At 47.1% G+C, this 22382-nt stretch overlaps 3 protein-coding genes and 1 long non-coding RNA gene across 5 annotated transcripts; 3 read left to right on the top strand and 1 right to left on the bottom strand.

Moving 5' to 3' along the window:
• The first annotated feature begins 1520 nt into the window (after nucleotides 1-1520).
• On the top strand, nucleotides 1521-13510 carry LOC128271579 (uncharacterized). 2 transcript variants are annotated; one of them, XM_053009163.1, is made up of 5 exons: nucleotides 1521-1728; nucleotides 5069-5221; nucleotides 5684-6242; nucleotides 9774-10058; nucleotides 10537-13510. In XM_053009163.1, the coding sequence occupies exons 3-5, from the start codon at nucleotides 5969-5971 to the stop codon at nucleotides 10626-10628; spliced, it is 651 nt and encodes a 216-aa protein (XP_052865123.1). In that variant the 5' UTR covers nucleotides 1521-1728; nucleotides 5069-5221; nucleotides 5684-5968; the 3' UTR covers nucleotides 10629-13510. The 2 variants fall into 2 exon arrangements, with proteins under 2 accessions (XP_052865123.1, XP_052865124.1); XM_053009164.1 differs by lacking the exon at nucleotides 5069-5221 and having other exon boundaries at nucleotides 1704-1728.
• Nucleotides 13511-13762: 252 nt separating this feature from the next.
• Nucleotides 13763-15466, top strand: LOC128271675 (protein Mpv17). Its single transcript, XM_053009288.1, has 2 exons — nucleotides 13763-14126; nucleotides 14198-15466. Exons 1-2 carry the CDS (start codon nucleotides 13941-13943, stop codon nucleotides 14618-14620), a joined length of 609 nt encoding a protein of 202 aa, XP_052865248.1. The 5' UTR covers nucleotides 13763-13940; the 3' UTR covers nucleotides 14621-15466.
• On the bottom strand, nucleotides 15425-20128 carry LOC128271674 (ATP-binding cassette sub-family C member 4-like). The gene is made up of 7 exons (XM_053009287.1): nucleotides 19944-20128; nucleotides 19696-19878; nucleotides 19250-19632; nucleotides 18156-19128; nucleotides 17873-18083; nucleotides 16929-17793; nucleotides 15425-16835 (listed from the first exon to the last, which is right to left on the bottom strand). The coding sequence occupies exons 1-7, from the start codon at nucleotides 20126-20128 to the stop codon at nucleotides 15574-15576; spliced, it is 4062 nt and encodes a 1353-aa protein (XP_052865247.1). The 3' UTR covers nucleotides 15425-15573.
• Nucleotides 20129-21609: 1481 nt separating this feature from the next.
• Nucleotides 21610-22087, top strand: LOC128274346 (uncharacterized). The gene is made up of 4 exons (XR_008269298.1): nucleotides 21610-21638; nucleotides 21699-21738; nucleotides 21849-21877; nucleotides 21952-22087. It is a non-coding gene; the product is annotated as an uncharacterized LOC128274346 (long non-coding RNA).
• The last annotated feature ends 295 nt before the right edge of the window (nucleotides 22088-22382 follow it).

Genomic DNA, 22382 nt, shown 5'->3' with positions numbered 1-22382 from the left:
GCTTCCCTGCCCTACCCTGCCAATTAAACTGCACCTTCCCGTAGCACGAGTTCCTGCTGTGCAAACCTCCTCCCCGTATGCCCCACCGTCGCCACACTCTGTAGCAGGAGAATGACCATTATCGCTTGCCGTATATTCTGTACTTTTCGTTCAAGATTTTTGACGAGCTTACGTTGGCACTCCGATTGCTTTTAGCACCGTAATCCGTAATTCAGCTTACCGCTCGCTGAAGTCGCCCAATGTTCGTGCACCGTAATGGCCGGTGGCCACCTCCTCAAATCGTTCTTTCGGCCAATCCTCACAAGCGTGCTACGGTGAAACGAACGCGACCACAGGAGCTCGATACTGACTCGTTTTTGTTCTACGATTCTCGAATCTCGCTGCCGTTGTGCACTCGTCCTGTCAAACGGAGGCCTCTGGTTGCGTACGTACAACGCGGTTTCTATAGATGCTCACTCAAGGTGTGTACAACGCAACGCACATCTTCCGACGATTATAGGCGAAAATGCTGGCGATATTTGGCTTTCGTGATGCAAACATCTTCATCTTTTCCGTGAATTTTATTTCCAATGATGTTGCTTCAGAAGAATAAAGGAAATTTAAAATTATCAATCAAACCCTGAACGGCCCTCTGAAGACTTGAAGCAACTGACGGCGGCTTCAAACGGGCGGCTGCTTAGCCGTCATTCGCACGCAGCCAGATATCTCCGTTTGACAGCTCGAGTGTGCAACGGCAGCCAGATTCAATCTTATTTCCTCGCTCGGCAGCAAAGTGTACGGCAGGCCGGCGAGACGCCGGACATTTGTGCGAGAAAGCGATCCCTTCACCGTTTGGTACATTTATTTCTTGTACGCGCTTGTGACGGATTCGTTCCACCAGTTTCGATGAGATAAATGATGTTGTTGTGTCGCTGTTTACCGCTTTGAAGTGTTTGCCTCCATTCGGTTGGTGTGTGTGTGTGTGTGTATCGCGTGCCCGTGACGACACATTCGTTGCATGTGCATTGGATATCTGAGCGTACGGTTTTCGTTTGTGTTATATACTTTTCATTATCAGCAGCAGCGCACATTCGCCGTTGGACCGTAATCGGGTTTACTTTCCCACCCGTTCGGCGGATCCGTTTCAGTCGTGACGTCACGGAAGCAGTTTTCGCCAAAACACTTGGCTGTTTCGCGTATGCTGCCGCGACTTTGGATGGCCTTGGTTCGCGGGGCTGGCGTGTGAGCGAGCGGGAAACGAAGAACCAGTTACGTGCGTGTGAAGTGCGTAGTTTCGTGGCGTGGTCCCACAGCATCCCGCTCCGGCGATCCGGGCTATCCGGGCGAACCCCGCGACGCTGGTGGTTGCTCCGTGCGTGAGTACGTGCGTGCGTGCGCGCGCGTGATGGTAGTTAGCATTGTGAATCCGCGCCCGTTACCGCCGACGGCGACGTGACGAAAAAGTCTCTTGACCGTGAACCCGAGTATCGGTGAGAAGAGCGCAAAGTCCGAGAGAAAGAAGGACCGTTCCGTTGGGGGTGGTCTTCTTTTTCGCGTTCATCGAGCAAAGCAGGCTGTCGGTTCGATCATCAACGTTACGTTATCCGCTTCAGTGCTTGTTCGAGCCGGTTGTGTAGTTTTACGTGTGTATGTGTCTGCACGATGGTGTGCTGCCCAATGGCTGCTGCGATGAAGAGTATTGTTGATTGACAGCCACGGAAGGACGAAATAGCAATTCCCCAAACAAAGGTGAGAATCTTGTGCTTGGAAATGGCCAAAAAATACTACTACTTTGTTCGTTTATCACCTAATATGTGATCGGACGAAAAGAAAATGTTTTCTTTTTAGATTACTTTCAGATTACTTTACATTACTTTCATTAGTTATGCTGATTATGTTTGTCAGACACCTTGGTGAAGCGATGGCATTAAAGTAAACAAAGCAAACCCGAGCTTAAAATGGATATCGCATCTCCGTTACGAAACATGGGAAAGGAAAAAAAAATCCAATACACTAGTTCTAGCGTTTATAACGAATGTCGATTCGAGAACATTCATTACAGGAGCATCTGTTTTCGGAACCGATTGATTGAATCCCCCTAGGCGAGGGAGGTCGTTTTCACGCTCAGCGGAATAAGTCCGCGGAATTATTGCGCAAGCTTCTTTGGGCCGGCAATTTGGACAAGCTGCTTTCCCTAATTTAGCAATTATATCAATTTGTCCGATCGATCGGAGGCAATGGGGTGCCGCTGGTCCCTAGCTAAGCAATTGGTGCACAAGTTTGAATGACTGAAACTAAGAGAACGTTTATCGGACGTGACGCAAAAAGGTAAATAACGAACAAGTCGTTCGGAAGTTACTTATCGCTCCTATGATGACATCTGTACCACATCCACTTCAAAACGTTAGTCAATAAACGAATAATAGTCTGTTGGTACAAATCAAACTTTTTTTTACTAAATTATTAAAACATTATGAACAGTACACAGCTAAACTCACTGCAACCTTCGTGTAGCAGCGGATTCTACAAACCCACGATCTTTATTATGAAACCAACATTTGTTGTTGAATGAGAGGCAAATGAGGTCAATTAACCGTCTGGCAATGGTTCGTTTTCATGGCCATTTAGAACATTTGTGCCACTCCATAGGCTAGGGAAACGACCTGTCCAAGGTTATGCGGTGCAAGAGCTGTGAAATGGCCATGTTTAGTTATCGTCCTCACCCGATGCTGCAAAAATAATTACAATAATTTGTTGAATTAATGCTGAACCACAATTTGGTTATCGGTCATACATTTAATGGTTGTATTTCCACTGCAGCGAGTAGCTTGTAGCGAGCGGATACGTTCACAGGTCATAGTTGAACCAGGGTGAAAAGAATATTGGCAGGAACGTTCAGCGATTAAACGTTCCAATATCGTAATTTCTACATCAAATTTGCGTGGCACAATAATCTTCAACAATATCGCCCCTAAGTGTTAAGTGTCTTAATTTGTTCATTCCATCCTTCTATACCCTTGATTTGACTCGTTCGTCAATTATGCTATCAATTAATTAGTCCAATAAATATCGGAGCGTCCCATGACGGACGCACCCCGACTGTTTAGGTTTGGGTGGTTGGTGCTCACTGCTGTCCGTTACTTGCTGTGATTCTTAAGCTGTGTGGTAAATGTGTGGCATTGGCTGACGTTGGTCGATGTCTGACGTTGGCACCGCGCAGCATGGCTGGTTGCTTCAGCAATGGGTAGAATTTGCCGCGTGAACATTATTGCGGTTATCGGAAGCACTCCGGCAGCTTAGATTGTCACTAATGAAAGATCGATTTCATCATTGGCAGCGGCGGCCGTCAGCCATTCGGTCTCCTATCTCCTATCATGTTTCCTCTCTGACCAATTGGCCTCGTTTTGATTGGCGGGATTTCACGTTGATTAAAGCGTCGCCACTAGCGCCGAGATCGGAAAAGGCCTAACCGTAGCGCCGACCCCTTCCGACCGAGCACCAATCGATCGGAAGGCTAGTGACCCATTAATATAAATCTTTCGTGGGTTGTGCGTGGTTGGGTTGCGGGATGGCGCGGACGAACGTGCAGCGCATACTTCCCGTGGCGGTTCGTATCCGTGATCGAAACGTTCTCTTCTACCGCCGGAACCCCCCTCGTTCTTTGGCCCGGTGATGGAGCGGTTAAAACTTTAATTTGAGTTTCCCCCCGGGAGTGCCACAAGTGAAGCAGGGTGGAAGATGTTGGACCGGTGCACAACAGGTCTGTTTTACGAACTCCAAGGACAGCAGTCGTCCCAGTTCGCGGTCTGACACTTCCGTCGCCCTGACGCGCCAGGTAGTCATGGTAGCCTCACAGCACAATACACATTCGCGTGTAAAGGCTCAAAAGGACCTTCGGGTCATAGGCAAGGGGTGCGCTTTGAATTAGCCGAGCCCGTGATTTGCTACTCGGTCGTGCTGGTAAACGAAGCACGGTCGTCACGGGTTTTCCATTTTCCACAAGTTGCAGACTGATTCTTGTCTGGTTCGAATGGTAGTCGAACCCGGCTATCGTAACTGTAACTAATCCAAACGAACAAAACTCCTGGTTTCCGGCAAACTATAAATTGATATTCCTCTTTCATCGATTGGAGGAATGAATCTGCCACATTGGTAAAATTTTAAAGGAGAAATTTGAATGTAAATTCCTTGTAGGAAGCCATCAAACAAATTTCAGTCAGAAACGTCAGGTTGAACCACATTCATTGAATTAGTTGAAGTTGAATGAAGTTCCTTTTCATGGCGTTTATTGACACATTATCTATCCTGATTGAATCCATTTTTTGTGCAAATCACTATGTTATAAACATTTTCTTTCGCCCGGTTCGATTTCTTGTTTGTGCCCGTAATTGATTTCACTGGCGCACAGTTCGCGGTGGGAAAGTTGGACAGCGCACTTGAAGATGGAGCGCACTCCGCGATCGGTTCAATGTAATGTGACCTTTACATTCACATATTATGTCCTTGTGATTGATGACTGAATAACTTCCGTGGTTCCTTACGCGGCAGCGCGTAATGGAGAAAGCCGTCAGCGGCAATCGCAGGAAGACCGCAAAATCATCATCGTCTTGGTGACGGGCGTAGACGGAAACAGTACCCTCCGGAACCAACAGCAAGAACGGGTGATGGGTGATTGGGGTGGAGCCCAATCACCGGAATGTATGTGAGGGTCCATTGGCTACCGGTAGAGACCAAGTTTCCGACTGGCGGCGGCGGTGGTTGAAAAGCGGTCACAACCGCAAACCGTTTCTAAGGCAAACTCAACAACCGTTGCTTCACTACTTGTGGCCAACACCACACCGGGTCACCGTGATTGTCCGACTGAGTCTGGTATCCGGGGAACGGTTCCCTTTCATGGTTGCCGTCTGGATCCGGGACACCATGTTATTCTTGCTCATTCGCCGAGATCTCTACGCGATTGTTTTCCTTTTACCGAATGGCAACGCGCAGTTCTTTGCAGGGCTTCGCCGGGCCTCGCAGGGACGTTATGGTGTCAAGTATCTTATCACCTTTTTTACACACGTTGTTTCACTTTTCTCTCTTCCGACAGCAGCCGCCAACCCGATGGAATGCTATGCTGGCTAGCAAAACGGATTTCAAGTGTGACATCACTTCCTGCTGTTCGCTCTGGTGGGTGTGTTCGCGCCCCACAATCAAGTTCGCCTTTGGCAATCCCTACAGACGGCATCCGACACGCTCGAAGGTTAGTCTTTCTGCCAGCCAGCCGACGTGTATCATGAAAAGGGCACCACTTTCTGACTTTATCTCATTATTAATACGGTGAAAAAGAACGAATACGAGACGGCGTTTAATTTTCATCATTCAACAATTGGGACCAAAACGTGTTCATGTCTCTATTTCTTTCTCTATCTCTGATCATCTGCTCGTTGTGTTTATGTTTTCTTTTCTATCTCATTTTCGCCTTTGAAAACATTCAACAGTTGTATTGTGCTTACTCTAAGAGCGCTTATCAAATACTATTGATGTTTTTCACCTTCGTTTTCTCGGTATATAACGCTTTCATCGCCTGTAGCTTACAACTTTTAGACGAATCATTCTAATTCTATTACTTTTATTTCTATACTTTCTTTTTGTTTCTCTTTTCTCTGTTTTTTTTCTTTCCGTGCTCTTTTCTTCGAAACTTTGCTTGCGAAATTGTGTCCAGTGAAAATATGTTTTTATTTTCTTGAATTGTAAATATTTTCGTCGGCGCCACTGAAAAAACTTCTGGCTTATTAGTGCGCAAAACTCTGCATCGGCAGTTGTTGTGTGAGTCAAGCAAAGCGAAGCAAAATGCTTGCTCCAGTGAAAGTTTAACCAGTTCTTCTTTGGCTATAACGGCGCACGGCAACAGAGGCTGAAAGCACCTTTCTGGTCCACGAATAATCTCGGGTCCGTAATTAAAATCTGTTGGCCGATGTTCGGGCGATAGTTGTAGTGTTAGCTAATAATGAAAGCAAACGGCATGCGGCCCGCACAATTATCGTCCGAAACAATGGGAGGTGGCCACCAGAGTAATCGAAATTGCATACTGGACGGCGGTACAGACGGTCGCCGGCAGGAAGAAGATGGTGGTGGCAGTGGGGCCAACGGTGGCAGCAGGCGGCCGGCGTATCAGCAACAACAACAACAGCGGTATCAGCGGCAGCAACAAGAGCAACGGAGACGGGTGCTCCATACCGTCACGAAACCCAAACTAGTGACGCCGTTCACGCGCTTCCAAGGTACACTTTTATGTTGCTCTCTCTCCCCTTGTAATGGTTCGTTGTAGTGCGCCACCACACCCGATCGGCCAGCATCGCTCCCCTTGGATGGATGGCGTTGCGCGAAGATCGTATCATGCTTTTTTAATTGTTGCTCACATTCGTTTACCACCAGCAGTCGTTTAGAATAGTTGCCGTTCCACACGACATGCCAGAATCATAGCCATAAACCCGCACCGCTTTTGTGACTAACAGAAACCGGTGTTTGATGGATCTTTGTAGTCATAGTCCGCAATGTCTAATGTCGTTCACAATAACATAAATTATTGCTTGAATGAAGACACGCGAAATTTATGTAGGACTTCGCCACTGCAACATTATTTACCTTCCGCACACATGTTCAGCACAGCAACGCATCAAACTCGGTGCTCCTGCCTTGCTGGATTGTAAAACTTGTTGATTTCAATATGGTTTTATTGAATTGCCAGCGTCCGTTGTGAAACATGTCCGATTCAATTAGGTGTCCGCCGTCGCAGTGATTGAAACGCAAACCAACCCATATTGGCTCACACGAGGGCGTCCTCTATTGATTTCACTTGTCCTATGGCTGCTGATCAATTTTCTATGTTCCTCGAGCTTGCACCGAATTGACGCACGTATGATTTGTGCGCCCGGCTGACGCAGGATAAAGGCGCTCGTGTGTCACGCACGGAACCGGAGTGAAAGCTGTCGGCCGACCAGGGTGCCCGGATTGACGCCGAACGGCTTGCGTTTTTGGTGGGTGTTATGAATGATTAATATTCATGCAGCTTTCGAGCGTCGTGGAGCCCTAAACCTACGTTCGCCTAGCTCGGCTAGCGGCTCTCCGAAGAGTTTGCATATTAAGAAAATTCACAGCCTACAGGCAGCATGTGAACAGGAACAGGATGCTTACGGTTGGCCAATGGGAGCTGTCCTAACTTTTCGCGTCCACCAATTAAAAGCCCAGTTATGAGCTGATGGCATCCAGTGTCATCATCGTGTCAACAGAACATACCTAACCGGTGGCATTGGGCGGTCCGCGGTCGCCTGATGGAGAATTAATTAACAAGGATCCCGCATGGTACCTCAGCTGCTGCTTCTACCCGCAGAGTTGTACGATCGATGTTATGTTTTTCTATGCCCTGGTGCGATAGAAACGTTGTGTTTTCCATTTTTGACCATAACTACGAGCATACAAACTTTGGGGCAACGTGTCGTCTCCGCAGGCAGGTTGTTGTTGCGAAAGGTAATCAAAAATAATATGTGTGAGTTATTTGCTTAGTTTTCTTTGGCAATTTTGTGTGCCAGGATCGAGAAGTTTTTGTTTTTTTATTAAATTCACTTTTCATTGCGGATTTTAGGGTTTCGCCTGCAACACTTTCTTTCGCAAACGATCATTGATAGTATGTGTGTGTGTGTGAGGGAGAGTTCCCCGTTTTGTAGAGACAAAATGGCAAAATCGATGGGCTTCGATGAACAATGGACTCTGTTGTTGCACCCACAGCGCAAAGAACAGAAACGATTGATCCTCCCAAAGTATTTCAAAGAAAAGTCAAAAGGAAAATCTGCAGAGAACATGGATTTTAAAGAGGAACGCAACACTAAATGGTCCTTTTCACGATCGTGGAAACGAAACTTTACACGAAAGATCGTTGAAGTAACTATGGAAGACGGTTCTGCCACAATGATGTTGCCTTGAATTCTCAAGAGAGTGGTTGTTCGGAATGTTGATCGACTGACCTCAAGGAAGGATGTTTATTGTACTCAAGGAAGAATGTTTATCGTCAGCGACTGATCGCTCTGGATCATGCAAAGCCCTTTAGTATTAGTTTCGCCACCCCACCATGTCGCACGTCAAAATTTCGAATTAAATCGTGCATACATTCAAAAAAACAATAGGGCTGCATCGAGTAATTGCCCGTTGACAACCGCTTATCGAGAAGCAAGAGAAGAAACAAAAATTGTACTATCAAAAACCAGGCCTTATCAGGGCGCGACGCATACGACCTATAGAAGGGGCACCCCGAACTGCGTCACTTTTCGTCTGACGTCAAGACCCAAAGAGGCTTCGGGTGTTGATTTTTCTTTCGCGCAAACCAGCCAATTTTATCTCTAACGGTTCTCCCGTGTTATGATGGAACAATGAACTGCAGAATGTTGTGCCCGGCACTGTGTGTGTGTGTGCTGATGATAGGCTCGGCTTATTAAATACTTGTGTATTTTAAGGTAAACATGGTTTTGGTTGTATTTATGCTTTCGTGTGGTTTTACTTTGTCTATGAGCTAAAAGCAAATAATAATTTTAAAACCACCAACTATATTGCACAATAGTATTGGTGTTCTTTTGGTTTCATTAGCACAATTCAACCTTCTTCGGTCTGTAGTCGCAGCCGTCGGTAATAGTGACAATTTACTAGAAAGCACTGAACCATGGTCGTCTGGCTTGAGGCCATCTCATTATAAAGCTGAGCGCACGGAAGTCATTACAGTTTTTAACAGGTGTACAATGATGTTCTAAAACCACCCCGTCATTACCAAGAAGTGCAGCTTGAAGTCGGCAGCATGGACTTCGGCCGTGCTTGATGGGCCCATAACAGTACTTAGTGGTGGTTCGCGTGTTTGTGTTCTATACACTGTCGCCATCATAAAATGTCTACTCTGGATTGGTCTCATTTTTCTTTTTCTCTCCGTCTATTGCGATAAAATGTGAAGCTTTGTACGCCTTTATAGCATAGACAACAATGGACGTGAAGCTAAGCTTCTCTTGGATTTCAAACCATTTTGAAATACTGTTTTTTGTTATTTCGAATATATTTTGCAAATGAGCATTATGAGCTACCTATTTGTTATTTCTGGCCTGTTACTGGTTTCTTTAGGTTAAAACTGTTTACTTTACATCACCTTGTTTCGTAAACTCGTGAGCTGTTTACAAACTTTATCCTTCGATTAACGCTGTATCCAATACGCTCATCAGTTCTATGTTTTAACATTTGATTATCTAATCAGTTTCGCACATCAATCTTTTTAGCAGAGGTACGTCAAGTGCACTCTTTTCATACCAATTGACCACAGCGCTTTCGTCGACAACGACTTGATTCAATCTATGTTGCCCTATCAAAAGCCTAACTCCTTTATATCAGCTTGTTCGTCGTGTCACTACGGCAAAGAATAGGCGTGACAACCTTTTCATCGCCCGCTACACCAACCTTCCCACCAGAACGGGTTTAATGTGACTAAATCGGAGAAGAAAAGGGGCGCAACATACGGTCAGGTCGTCGCCATTGCTGCTTGATTAATTTCTTTCGCGGTAGACGGATTGCAAGTAGCAGTCCCGTGGTGCGCTGTCGTGAGTTTTGATATTTATTTTCGATTTATTTCTTTTCCTTTCATGTCCGCTTGCGCTTGCACGGTTGTTTCATCGTATAAAAAAACTGGAACCGTTCCGCAACTTTGGCTCCAATCGTTCCGGTGAACGGTTGATGCGCATCCCATGGCTCCTCCTCACTTGCTGGGGCTCCGCAATGTGCAATAGTGCTAAGAATTATCAAATTAGCCACCATGGACAAACTACGTGGCGAAGCGAATGAGGCAGACAACCGGGCCGGTAGCGACACCCAGCAACCAGTAGGAAGTGACGTAGATGGTGGTGGTCCCGGTACGCGCGTCGATGGAGAGCGGGCCTCGGACGAGTTCCACCATCAGTTTTATAACACTGGTCGGATAGGACGTCGTAACGCGCTGCCAGATATCCTGGGTACACACTGCACCACAACGACCGCCGACCTGTCGACGCAACTGGGAGCCCTCTCTACCTCAGGTGAGTGTCAAACCAACAACACGATTCCTACACATAGTGCCACATATTAAAACTAATTTGCACAGAACTAGCGCTGTTCGAGGCCTTTGCTCATAGTTGTCACTGAGCATGTTTCCACTCATCTAAATACTATTTAGTGAAATGGTTTCGTTAATGTGGTTAATGGTTATGTTGAATGCGATTGCTGCTTTTCGCAACGTTCCGAAATATATCATTCACTTTACGGCATCAATGATTGAAATGCTTTGACAATTGCATAACAGTGGAATGTGGTCATTTTGCGGTGCTATTGCTTAATTAGTATTAACCGTAGTTTTGTCGCTTAAATCATATGGGCTCAGTAATGTTACAATCCGTTATTGTATAGAATGTATTAAATACGGATCTCTTAACTATAATCTATAGCCCGTCCCTGTTACAGATCGGATGAAAAGAAAATTAAACAGTTTATGCTTACTATAATTATCGCTGTCCCCAGAATGTGCCGGTAAATCGCCTGAAGGAAGTGGACTTAGTAGTAGCATAGCACCACCGAATGGCGGACAACCACCGACCACGACGGCTACGTAAGGCAGGCAACCAAATTAGGACCGGCATTCGACACCACCGGCAAAAAGTACCATTCGAGTGTAGCTAGCAAACGGACCACACCTCATTCGGGATGTATGCATCAGTTGAAGATTATTCTCAAGCATCATCAGCGGAGAAGCTATCGAACGGTCATCTGCAACAAAAACTATCGAAAGCCGCGATCACAAGACGGCGTTTCGTTCACCACGACCCAGAATCAGCAGCTACTAACACTTATCGAAGATTTTCCTGTATACTGTTCAAGCCAAAGATATTTTCGTAGAGAGTATTTCCGTTCGCGCTAGGTAGGAACCAGGCATATCGCTTGCTCCTGTGGTATACATCTTCTTACCGTTCGGTGTGTAGTTAGACAGCTGAGAATCTTACGAAAGATAGGCCAGAAACAGAATTGTGGGCTCAGACTCACTGGGTGGCGCAAGTAGATTCGGGTTTTGATTAAGAAACGGATGCACGCGGAAGGGGACGGACGTGCGACGACGACGTATCGCCATGATACCGGTCCCAATAAGTACATGGTGTAAATAAGGGCGCGCAGCGTAATTCTTGCGTTCTCCGTACTCCGACGAGTCGATTATGTTGTCAACCAACAAATGCTTATTATGTTGTGATGTGGTGAATGCCACGAACAAACAGACATGGGTGGAATTGGTGAAACGCTGACAACGCGCCTGTCTTCACCCAAATGCACGAAACAGGCAGCGCAATCCTTAGGGTGATAATGGAGCTTTTTTCTTATTTAGTGGTACATGAACTGACGCAGGTAAATGTTATCGTTAATAGTACTAAACTGCACACAGATGTTCCTTTACAAGTATTCCCTGCGCCACGGAAAGCGTAGATTTATTTATATTTTAATTCACAAACCTGCGAACACGCTCGAGCATCGAGACTGCGAATTTCTTCCACTCGGCCGCCTTCACTTCTTCGGAATAGTGCACTTTTCACGGAATCTAACAAACCTCCATCCATAACCGGAAGTGACATTATGAGCTCTTTCGTGTAAAATGCACATTCGGGGGCAAAAAGTCAACCGAATCCAGCAGTATTTTCTTCCTAGCGGTAGTAGTGCCACAACGGGGCATTGGCAAGATGGATTATTTGCTTCAAAATAAAAAAAAAGACTCATTGTAATATGCCAAATTAAAATGCTGCTCTTGCTGCTTGGCACGGGAGTAAATTATGTTTCTAACAAACCATCATTTGGACACATGGTTCCTTAATTTTCTTGCTTTTGGCTACTGTTTAGCTTTTAAAAGCCAATGGGCCAAGGCGCACAACAGAATTTGATAACTATACTTTAGTTGGATTGTTTCTGACATCATAATACAGGGAAAGAAACTGTAAGCTTCGTGAAATAGTTTAGAATAACGTTTAGTGTGGCGTTAGGCAAGGCTTCTTGTATTTAAAGTCTCGTACTGTCTCACAGGCTATGATCTGCATGAGGCCGGAGGATGGCGGATGAGTAAGCGAAAAAAAGGATATTCACCTAGTTGGCATCAACAATTATGTTCCTAAGTTTCTAACAATAAACAACGAAATTGTCCGTTTTGAGTAGTGTGCGCTGTGACACGGAACGTAGGATGGTCCCCAGAAAAGGAACGGATTACTTCAAAAAGTAAGTCATTGCTGTGACTGTCGGCTTTCACTCGGTCATAGTAAAGCCGCGTGTAAGCTCTCTTTCACCATCTCTCTAGCTAATATTTAAGAATAATAACTCAAATACACATTAACGAGAGAGCAGCTTGTGTCAGCAAAGTGTAACATTTTGTGAGCTTTAATTTTTTCCCTTAAACATTTAGGGTGGATTGACTCTCTGCACAGAAAGTCTCTATTTCGTACATTGCTTGTTCAGGTATGAAAGTGACCGAAGTTGAATTACAAAGCCAGTCTAAGAGTATTCTCTTGTGATAGTTAGACCAACAGCGCGAATATCGAACGAATAACAACACGAAGCTTGCCCACTTCGTAGCGACACACCGCACGTGAGCCAATGCTTTACCAACCCGTATTCTGTACAAAAAATATTCGCTCTCTGTAGTTCTGTGCCCATCGTCCTTCGTCTTGGGGAGCTTTCAATTTGATTTGTGGTTTACAGTGGTTTGATGCATCTCATTCTTGATTAACCGAAAAATAAAACGCTCTTCGGTCAACGCTTTTTTGAATGTTGATCGGTGTGTGAAGACAGATAAAATAACGTGCTTGCGAACCTTAGAGGTGTTAACAACCATTTTACGAATGAGGCTTGGTCTTAATAGACAATTCGTGTCGATGAAAGGCGATTAGAGAGTGAGATAATAACAGCCAAGCCGAGGAGGATACCAACTTTACTGTTAAATATGTGTCAATTGTGCAAGAAAAATCAAACGCAAGATAAGAAAAATATTTAAATTTATAAAACCGATAAGCATTAGATGTAATGTTTGTTTGGAACCAAATCTATTGAGTGAAAAACGATGATTAAAAGAAAATATATAGAATTAGACAACTCGGTCGGTAAATGATGTGCGAGTGAAAAGTAACATGATCCAACACAAAAGAAGTTGCAATGAATGAAACGTTATTGAAGGAAATACGAACGGAAGAAACCCAAACAGTAAATTGGAACAATAAGTTTATTCGACACATCACTGACACTAGTAACAATGTCTGTTGGACATGATTTTCCAATGAATTCGGCGAATGCTTACTGGCCAATGAATAGTGAAAGGTACATTGAGGAAATCTTTTTTGTAGCCACAAAAGAATTCGTACTCCGTTGACACCACACTAAACACACAAATTTACGGCAGATTGTGTACATTTTAAGCATCGTATTTAAAAAGAACAATGATCATATATATTATTGAAGAATAAAAACAGTTAACGAGAACACGTTCTTAATTATTTTGCGTTACACAACAATTGTTTTGAATGTTAGACGAACAGTCTTATCAATTTTGCTCGACGTTCTGTTCCAACGGTCAGTTTGAATTGTTCGAAGCAATTTCCTGCTCTGCGTCAGATCGCGTTCGAATACAACCCTGCCTGCAGGGTTGTACTTCAAACCTTCAAACCGTTGCTTACAAATCAGCTGTCAACGTCGGTGAAACGAAAACAAAAATAGCCGCATCGTTGGTCGAGGAGGAGATAACGAAGAAGGGGCAAACTTCGCGGGAACCGCGAACTATCGATCTTCGCGCACCCCCCTTTGTTCGTCGCGGTCTACCTCGGCCAGTGATAGTGTTTTTCTTATTTTCGTGCAGCCGGTTGAAAGAAAACTAGAAATTTCGGAATTTTAAAACTAGTGAAAATATGTCACTTTCGAGTATGTACAAGCGGGCGCTCGTGCGTTACCCGGTGCTGGTGCAATCCGTTCAATCGGGCCTGCTAATGGGTGCCGGGGATGTTATTGCGCAAGGATTTATCGAGCGCAAGGACTGGAAATCATTCGATGGGTTACGAGCTTTCAAATTTTTCGGCATTGGATTTTGCGTTGGAGTAAGTGTTACGCGTGGACCGTTTACCTTCGCAATGCCGACTATTTCCAGTTCTTTTTCTTCTCTGCCTAGGGTCCTGGACTGCGGAAGTGGTACGGTGTGCTGGACCGGCACATTGGCCAACGGGGAGGAAGCAAAGCGGTCACTACGCTGAAGAAGGTTGCCCTGGACCAGCTCATCTTTGCACCGATCTTTCTGGGAACGCTGATCGGTACGATCGGATTGTTGCAGGGGCACAACATAGGCGAGATAAAGCGGAAAATGCGCCACGAGTACGGTGACATTCTGCTGACGAACTACTACGTGTGGCCGTGGGTACAGCTGGCCAACTTCTATCTCGTGCCACTGAACTATCAGGTGCTGCTGGTGCAATCGGTGGCCGTATTTTGGAACACGTATCTGTCGTGGAAAACAAACCAGGCAGAGTCGACGAAACCGCGGCTTGCACTGGCGCACGATGCTATCGCACCCGGCGATGATACGGTCGCTACGTAAAGCTCGTATCAGCATCAGAAATTTACACGGAACGAGAACCGAGCTGGTTCTCACGAAGGCAGCGACTATTGTGATATTGATCGTGGACGGAAAGAGGACGGAAGTAACATTTTAAGAATACACCAAAGGGAGGGAAAGCTTCCCCTCCATAGAAGGCGGTCGAAATGAAGTTCCATCAATGGAACATTGTTAAGCGAGATAGGAACGCGCAATCTTATCTCCGGTTAGTTAAATGACCTCTAGAAGTTACAATTTGTTCCAAACTCCTCAACACAACCGTAGGTAAGCCTGTTTGTAAACAATCGGCCCGAACGCTTTCCGCGCATTACGATTCACGTGTTTTAGGCACAGTGCCTAGCACGTGCCGTCTTATAGAAACATAGCAAAAGGTGCCATTGACTAACCGTGATTGCAGGAAGTAATTCAAAATTACGAAACCATCCCCGTTCGGTCTTAATTGGATTCCTGCCGCTCGCAGTTGTTTGTTCGGGCCACCATGAACGTAACTGCACCAAAATGGCCATACAAGCATATAGAGGATAGTTTCAAGGCTTAGGATGCAGCAGAAACGTAAAGTTCTTTTCGTAGAAAAAAACAATTGTACTTGTGACTGCTTGGCCGTCCTTATAGCAATGCATGACAGTAGACAAAGTGGCAAAAAGGGACATACGTGCCAATGCTAGTGCCCCGTACCAGCACGCCAAGAGGAAGTCAGTCAATCAGCTCCCCCTCGTGGCCTAGGGATCCTTCAATTCCATTTATTATCCTGCCATTTTATTTGGCATAACACGCATATGTTGACAAGGTAGTTAATAAAAACTGTCCTTTTACACCGACTTTATTCTTTGCTCCGTAAAAGAGGCTACGGCTACGGTCAACCGTAGCGTTAAGTACTAATCAAGAAACTTTCTGAGATTTTTTCGAATCCATACGGTGCGATGCCCCGGCACGTGCTAAGCGATCTTACTTTTCTCGTGATCGGTCTGGACGGATTTGGTTTGTGCAATTTTGATAAGATTCTCCGCCTCGTTCGCTCCGGTGGCAAGCACAATATCCCGGAACGCGCCACCGGGACGTTCCAGCAGCTCGATGGGCGATCCGTACTCTACCGCTTGCCCGGCATCCATCACCAGTACCCGATCGTAGTCCATGATCGTGTTCAACCGATGCGCGATCGTAAGCACTGTGCAGTCGGCAAACTGGTCTCGGATTGCACGCTGAATCAATCGGTCGGTATCCGGATCGACGTTGGCCGTGGCTTCGTCTAGCACCAGGATTCGATTACCACGAAGGATGGCTCGCGCCAGGCACAGCAGCTGTCGTTGGCCAACGCTAAAGTTCTGTCCACCGGCCGCAACGAACGAGTGCAAACCCAAGCCGGCCGATGACTCGCTGGCCAGCTCGCGCAACTCGACCAAATCTAGCGCTCGCCATAGCAAGGCATCCGGATAGTTCTCGAATGGATCGAGATTGCGTCGAAGCGTTCCCGAAAACAGGACCGGATCTTGCGGGATAATCGATACGTGCGACCGAAGCCGCTCCAGAGCGATATCGGCCGTGTTGATTCCATCGATCAGTATCTCACCTTCAACGAGCGCCATCCGAAAGAGGGCCACAATGATGGACGATTTACCGGCACCCGTCCTTCCGACGATACCGACCTTTTCGCCTGCCGCAACGGTAAATGATAGTTGGCGCAAAACGTCCCCTTCGTGTTCGGCATAGCGCAGCGAAACGTTACGGAACTGAATTTCACCGTGCTCGGGCCATTGGGCAGATATTGTAGCAGGAAGCACAGGGGCTGTGGTTGTCTTCTTCGTGTCGTTAGTGCTTTCCTCCGGAGGAAGCTGTCGATATTCCAACAGTCGCTCGACCGCTACCAGATGGTTGAACATTTCCGCACTCTGCCGGATCCCGAACTGCATCTGACTGCCGATGCTGTTTATCTGCGATATGGCCAATCCAACGCTGGCCCCAAGCGCATCACTGTCGATCAGCAGGTAGCTTAGTGTGACGGAGGAAAGAAGGAGGAAAAAGATCGCGTCCAAAAACAGGCCGAATGCTATGCGACCCGCGTGAAACATGAAACACGCGCCGGTGTTGACGTTCTGGTGCGTATCGAACTCCTGTACGAGCAGCTTCTGTACACCGTAGGAGCGAATCGTTGGTAGCCCCGAGAGGGTGGCCGCAATGTGGGAGAAAATCGGTGACCGAGCTGTAAAGCAAAGTGACACAACGTTTTTCAATTGACTATCTTTTTTCAGACAACCCCATGGACTGCAGTTCACGGCAAAAGGTCGATACTTACTTGTTGCCTCCAAGCGCCGTGTGTTCCGGGATGTGCGCAAGTAGATGCGGCGGGACACGAACAGCCCACCAAGCAGCAGCAGAACAGGCAGCGTAAAGTATGGCTGAACAAACATCACCACCAGCATGGCGCCCACGAACATAAGTATCGTTTGCGTTGCATCCATGATCGATTTCGGCAGCATCTCATCCATCGATCCCATATCCTTCGAGAAGCGGTTTAGAATTGCACCGGATGGGTTCGTTTCGAAGAAGCGCATGGTTGCCGCAATAAATCCCTCAAAGACTCGATCGTGAATCGATTGCGACGCACGGGCACATGCCTTGTAGAACCCGAAGGCACGCGTCATGGCGACGATGAAAATGGTTCCGACAAGCGCCGCGTGGATGTACACGCAAGCATCCTGTTCCAGGGCCGGCGACTGACTGACCGGTGTGGCGGCAGCGTTGCCATTAACTACCCTTGAGGCTTCCGTCCGCTGTTCCTCGAGTGTAGTCCAGAAGGAAACCCACCAATCGGCCACACTGACAACGATTTGTGTGATGGCAAAAAGAGCGATCAGCGACACGAAGATCACCCAGCTTCCGGCGCTGGAGGCGTACTGCAGAAAAACCGCGGACCCTGGGAGTTTTTCACGTGGGGACTTTTCGAACCTATCTTTTGCTGCTTGATCGCTGTCGGTGCTCTGTTCGGTCGGATCCTCCAAGGCGGCACTGTCGAATGTGGCAGTTGAGCTTGTGGTTGAGGTATGCGATATCGTTCGCCTACTTTGTGTGGTGCTCTCTGACTCTTCGTTGTCGCCGTGTTCCAGCTGGATGCCTCGTTGTTGCAAGTCCTGTGGCGTACCTTGAGCTTCAACTTTGCCCTTTCGAATTGGAAAAATGTGATACGTGCTTTTGAGGTACATGTATGGAGTCTACATTGTACGCATTTAGTATATTCACCTCCTTCACTACGACGATCCAATCCGCTTGCTGGAGAAAATGAATCTGATGTGTTACCAGGATTCGTGTAGCCGCCGGATTACGGCGTGTAAGCAACCCTCCGTTCGCAATGCAGAGGTCAAACAGGTGCTTGGCAACGTGTGCGTCGACGGCACTGAGTGGATCATCCAGCAGGTAAATATCGGCCATTCGGTAGACTGCCCGAGCTAAGCTGAGGAAAAGTTTAGATTCATTCCAAAAAAGTAACCGACCGATCACCGACAACATTCTTCTGCGTACTTACCAAACGCGAGCCTTCTGTCCTCCCGACAGGGACACACCACGCTCACCGATGAGCGTCATATCACCAGCCGGAAATTGTGCCAAGTCCGTTTGCAGGGCGCATACCTTCAGCACCTGCCGGTAGCGGTGCTGTTCGAGTGGTTCGCCGAAAAGAATGTTCTGTCTAACACTCCCGCTGAACAACCATGGTTCCTGACTGGCGTACGCGATGGACGATGGGCGACCCATCAGAAGTGCGCCTCGCTCGATCGGGAGTTCTCTCAGCAGAACCTGCAATATGGAGCTTTTACCAGCGCCAACAGCCCCCACGATCCCAATCAGCTGTCCACGTTTGAACTCGATATCGATGCAGTCCAACGTTGGGTTGGCTCGGTCAATCGAGTCTTGTGGCACGCTGGTCCACCGTGCCGTTAGATTTTGCATCGTAATTGCTACGCCATCTGCTGGAAGGTCGTCTTCATTAAGCAAACGTTTCGTTTCCCCTTGGTCGCCATTCTCCGCCGTTGGACCGTTGGAATCGGTGGCACATATTTTCGAGGGCTCCACTTCGTCGTACTCGAGAAATGCTTGCAGACGTCGGACAGCAACTCGCGCTTCGCCCAACTCAGCTATGCCCCGCCCGAAAAGACCGGCCATGGTGTGGGACACGTTGGAAAGGTAGCTGGTTGCCACAAACACTTTCGCCGCGGTAATGTCTTCCCCGAGCATGATGAACGCCAGCATAACACCGAGCACGGCGGCACGGGTCGTGAAAAGCTGGAACGTCATGTAAACGGCTCGAAGGTAACCGCTTTTCAAAACCTCACGAAGTTCCTTGTAGCGTGCTTGCGAGATAAGCTTGGCGAACGGTCGCTCCCAGGCGTACATCTTGATCACTGCGATGCCGGCAATGATTTCGTCCATCAACCGTATCCGTTCGTCCGTTTTCAGTGCCGTCCGTAGACGATAGCGTGACGTGAGAGTGCCGGTATAGGCTGGGATTGGAAGAAGGGGCGCAGAGTGCGAGAAGCGGCCGAATTCAGTGTACGTTAACAATTTAATCAATTTTAATTTTAGTGTGTCGCATTAAGACTTTTCGCCCACAGGGATACTCACACTGGATAGGCGTAATGATGACGATCGCCACCATGCCGATCACGCCGGACCAACCGATCTCGTACCAAAGCAGCACGCCCGATAGCACCATAACGACGGGCGATGTCCACATGAAACACACGAGGTAGGAAGCAATGTCGAACCGATTCACGTCGTTCGACAGCAGATTCACCACCTTCCCGGCGGATGTTTCACCGAGGGCGGTCCGCGAGAGACGCAACGCTTTCCGGTACAGTACACTGCACACGGCAATCTTCGTTTGCACACCCGTCAGGCACGTGAGAATCCCGTACTGATTGTCGCACAGCACAATAATGCCTCGTGTCGCGATCATCCCGATCGCGTAGTACACTGCCTCCTGGTGGGAAGTGTTGCTTTGCGCCCTACCCAAAAACCGGTCGGATTAAGGAGCTTAATCACTTGCTGGATGGAAGCGGGCAACTCACCTGAAGTACAGTAACAGTCGGCCGAAAAAGATGGGTTGTAAAAGCCGCAGAATAACTTCGGCCAGTAGGGCTAACGCGGAGAGAGTGAGCCATTCCTTCCAGAAGGTACGAAATATGGCCCGCACCAAAGACGGTCGATAGAGTACATTCTTATCCTTGCGAGCGAGTTGCTCGTTCCATCGTCTGCAAAAAGGATTGATATCGATTTAGGCCACGGATCGTTTGCAATGAACTTCATTCACACGCACCTTTCCAACCGATCGCCTAAACCGTCCGCTTGATGCTCGTCCAGCGGCGTGTAGAGATCGTTGATTTCAAACTTGCTGTTGTAACCTTTCTTAAACATGTCCAGGGTCCACCAGAAAGTTAGCACCGAAAAGAAGCTCGCCCGTTGGCGCGGATTCGGACTGAGCTTCACGCGTGGCGCTTCCATTTCGCTCCAAATCTGACGATCGATGTTAGCGATGTTGCCGTGTGCTGGTTATGCTGTTGGGCGCCTTTTAAAATCAACAGAGATAACTGATAAAACTCAAGGGCTGGCCGTACACGAAGCCACCCGGCCGGCAGATGATTTATCACGCCTCGTAATAGAAGGCCGCGGTGGCAAGGTGCTTAACAGAACGAGTGCAAGCAAACATCAAAACACGTCGCAACGTGTCCTGCGCTTGTGTACTCCGCGGAACTGGATCGTTCAAGTTTGCCACACGCAACGAACGGATTGCGTGAGGTTTCGGGGCACTTTGTTGCGCGTGTTTGGCCGGACGCCAGAAAACCAACACACACACACACCAACGTCACCGTACTAAAGTTTATTTTCACCGCAAATCAGCTGTTCTTGACTTGACAACGCAAACGCCGGTCTCGCCGCGAGCCGGTTGAGGAAAGGAGAGAAAGCTATGGGAGAGAGAGTCAGCGAAACAACAACGGGGACGGATGGGGAGACCAGGGGCCGTCCTACGTCATTGGCTGATAAGGAGCGTACCACCAAAACGCAGGTTCGAGCGCGCGGAAGATTCTACGAAGACTACTCCGAGATCCGCGTTCCGTTGTGCGTTATATTAATACCGATTCGCGAGCGAGCAGAGCCCACCGTGACACACCAAGTGCATTTTGGCGTACGAGATAAGAGGTCAAGAAGGAATGTGCCGTACTCTTTAGCCGTTCGATTACTTTATTACGTTATTATATTATGAAATTGAAATTAAACCTCATTTGTGTTGGAATGTCATCAGACTCGCGAAATATTCCGTTGGAATGTGTTGCCATTTTCCAAACATCGCAAACATTTTGACCAACAGTCGAAGCTCACTACGCTCATAGTTCCTCTCTGCGAAAGTTTCTCTCATCGATCTTCAATCAACCGACGGAACACACACAGGTGAACGTGACGCAAAAAGAGCATCCCCGCGGGCAAAGCGTTTCAAAAATTCGTCCGTCGCGCGATATTTTTCCCCGTTCCTACCCCCTCGAGCCCACAACCTCACTCTGTCACAGGCCCAGCGCAACACCGGGTGTTGCCATTTCATTCGCTCCTTCGAACATGTTTTTCCTTTCTCGCTCTTCGAATCGACGCGTCCTTTATGCGCATGCGCGGCCTCCGTGGACATAACACTTCGTGCAATAAGTCCCGACACTAACTATGAAATGTTTCAAATTAAAACTATGAAAAACTACGAAGTAAATGAAATAACTATGTTATGTTTTGAATTACATCAAATTATATTACATCTTACAATTAATTATATCTTATCTGAAGGTTGGTACTTCTGAACCTTGGTATATAAATGGCATTATTAGCACCATCTCTACGCTAGTCTCGGGACTTATTGAACGATGATACCCAACGCGGTGTTTGTGTGTGCGTTGGCCATCCAACTGTCAGTTCGGTTTGTTTTGATCGTAAGTATTCCAAGGAAAGTGATGACGCCTCAGAGCCAGCCGCAGTAAGTACGTTAAAAAGTGTTGTTTTTTAATTTAATTCAGTCCTATTTCTATGTTTACAGTTCGCCAAATGTCTGCAGAAGGTATCTCCGAAAGAATCTGGTAAGTATTGCAAGTATTTTTGGCGATCAGAGTGATCAAAGATCGCTCGTCATGTACGCGCAGAGTTGCGTAGTTTTACAATATTAATCTATTTCTTTTGCTTATTGTAGCTGCAGGAGGATGCCGTAAATGTTTATAAGTAAGTATTGTGGCAGTGTTTTAACAATTGTGCAGTGTTTAAAGTATTCAGGGGTCCTTTTTTTCCAATTACAGGTACCACGAAGTGAGCCGAGCGACGTCCTGTCTCTAGAAGGAAGCGCGTGAAATGGTGCCGTAGGACGCTGGAGGAGTACAGTGATGTGCACGTGATAGGTTTAGTGGTGTTTTTATAGTGTTATACGATTTGTGAGAAATAAAGGTTTTAAAATTTTAACCAAGTTTGTCGGGTATATTCAGATCCGAAACGTGGCATAGGGCGGGAGGGGGGGAGGTACTGGATGAACCGAGTTCATGACACACACACCACTAAAGCGTTATACATGAAGCGTTTCAGCGCCGGGCAGAAAAACGCGTCGGAACAAGAGAATTAAAATTCTTTGTTCCGAGCTTGTTCCGACGGTTGTTCCGAGGTCGCACGACAGATTTTGCCCGCTGGGGCTGGGATGGTATCTCGCGCCGCGAATTCGCTTCATACTTCGTTCATT

Source organism: Anopheles cruzii, chromosome 3 (assembly GCF_943734635.1).
Source record: "Anopheles cruzii chromosome 3, idAnoCruzAS_RS32_06, whole genome shotgun sequence".
Lineage (NCBI taxonomy): Eukaryota > Metazoa > Arthropoda > Insecta > Diptera > Culicidae > Anopheles > Anopheles cruzii.
The sequence above is the reverse complement of the archived record's forward strand: the minus strand, read 5'-3'. Positions and strand labels throughout refer to the sequence as shown.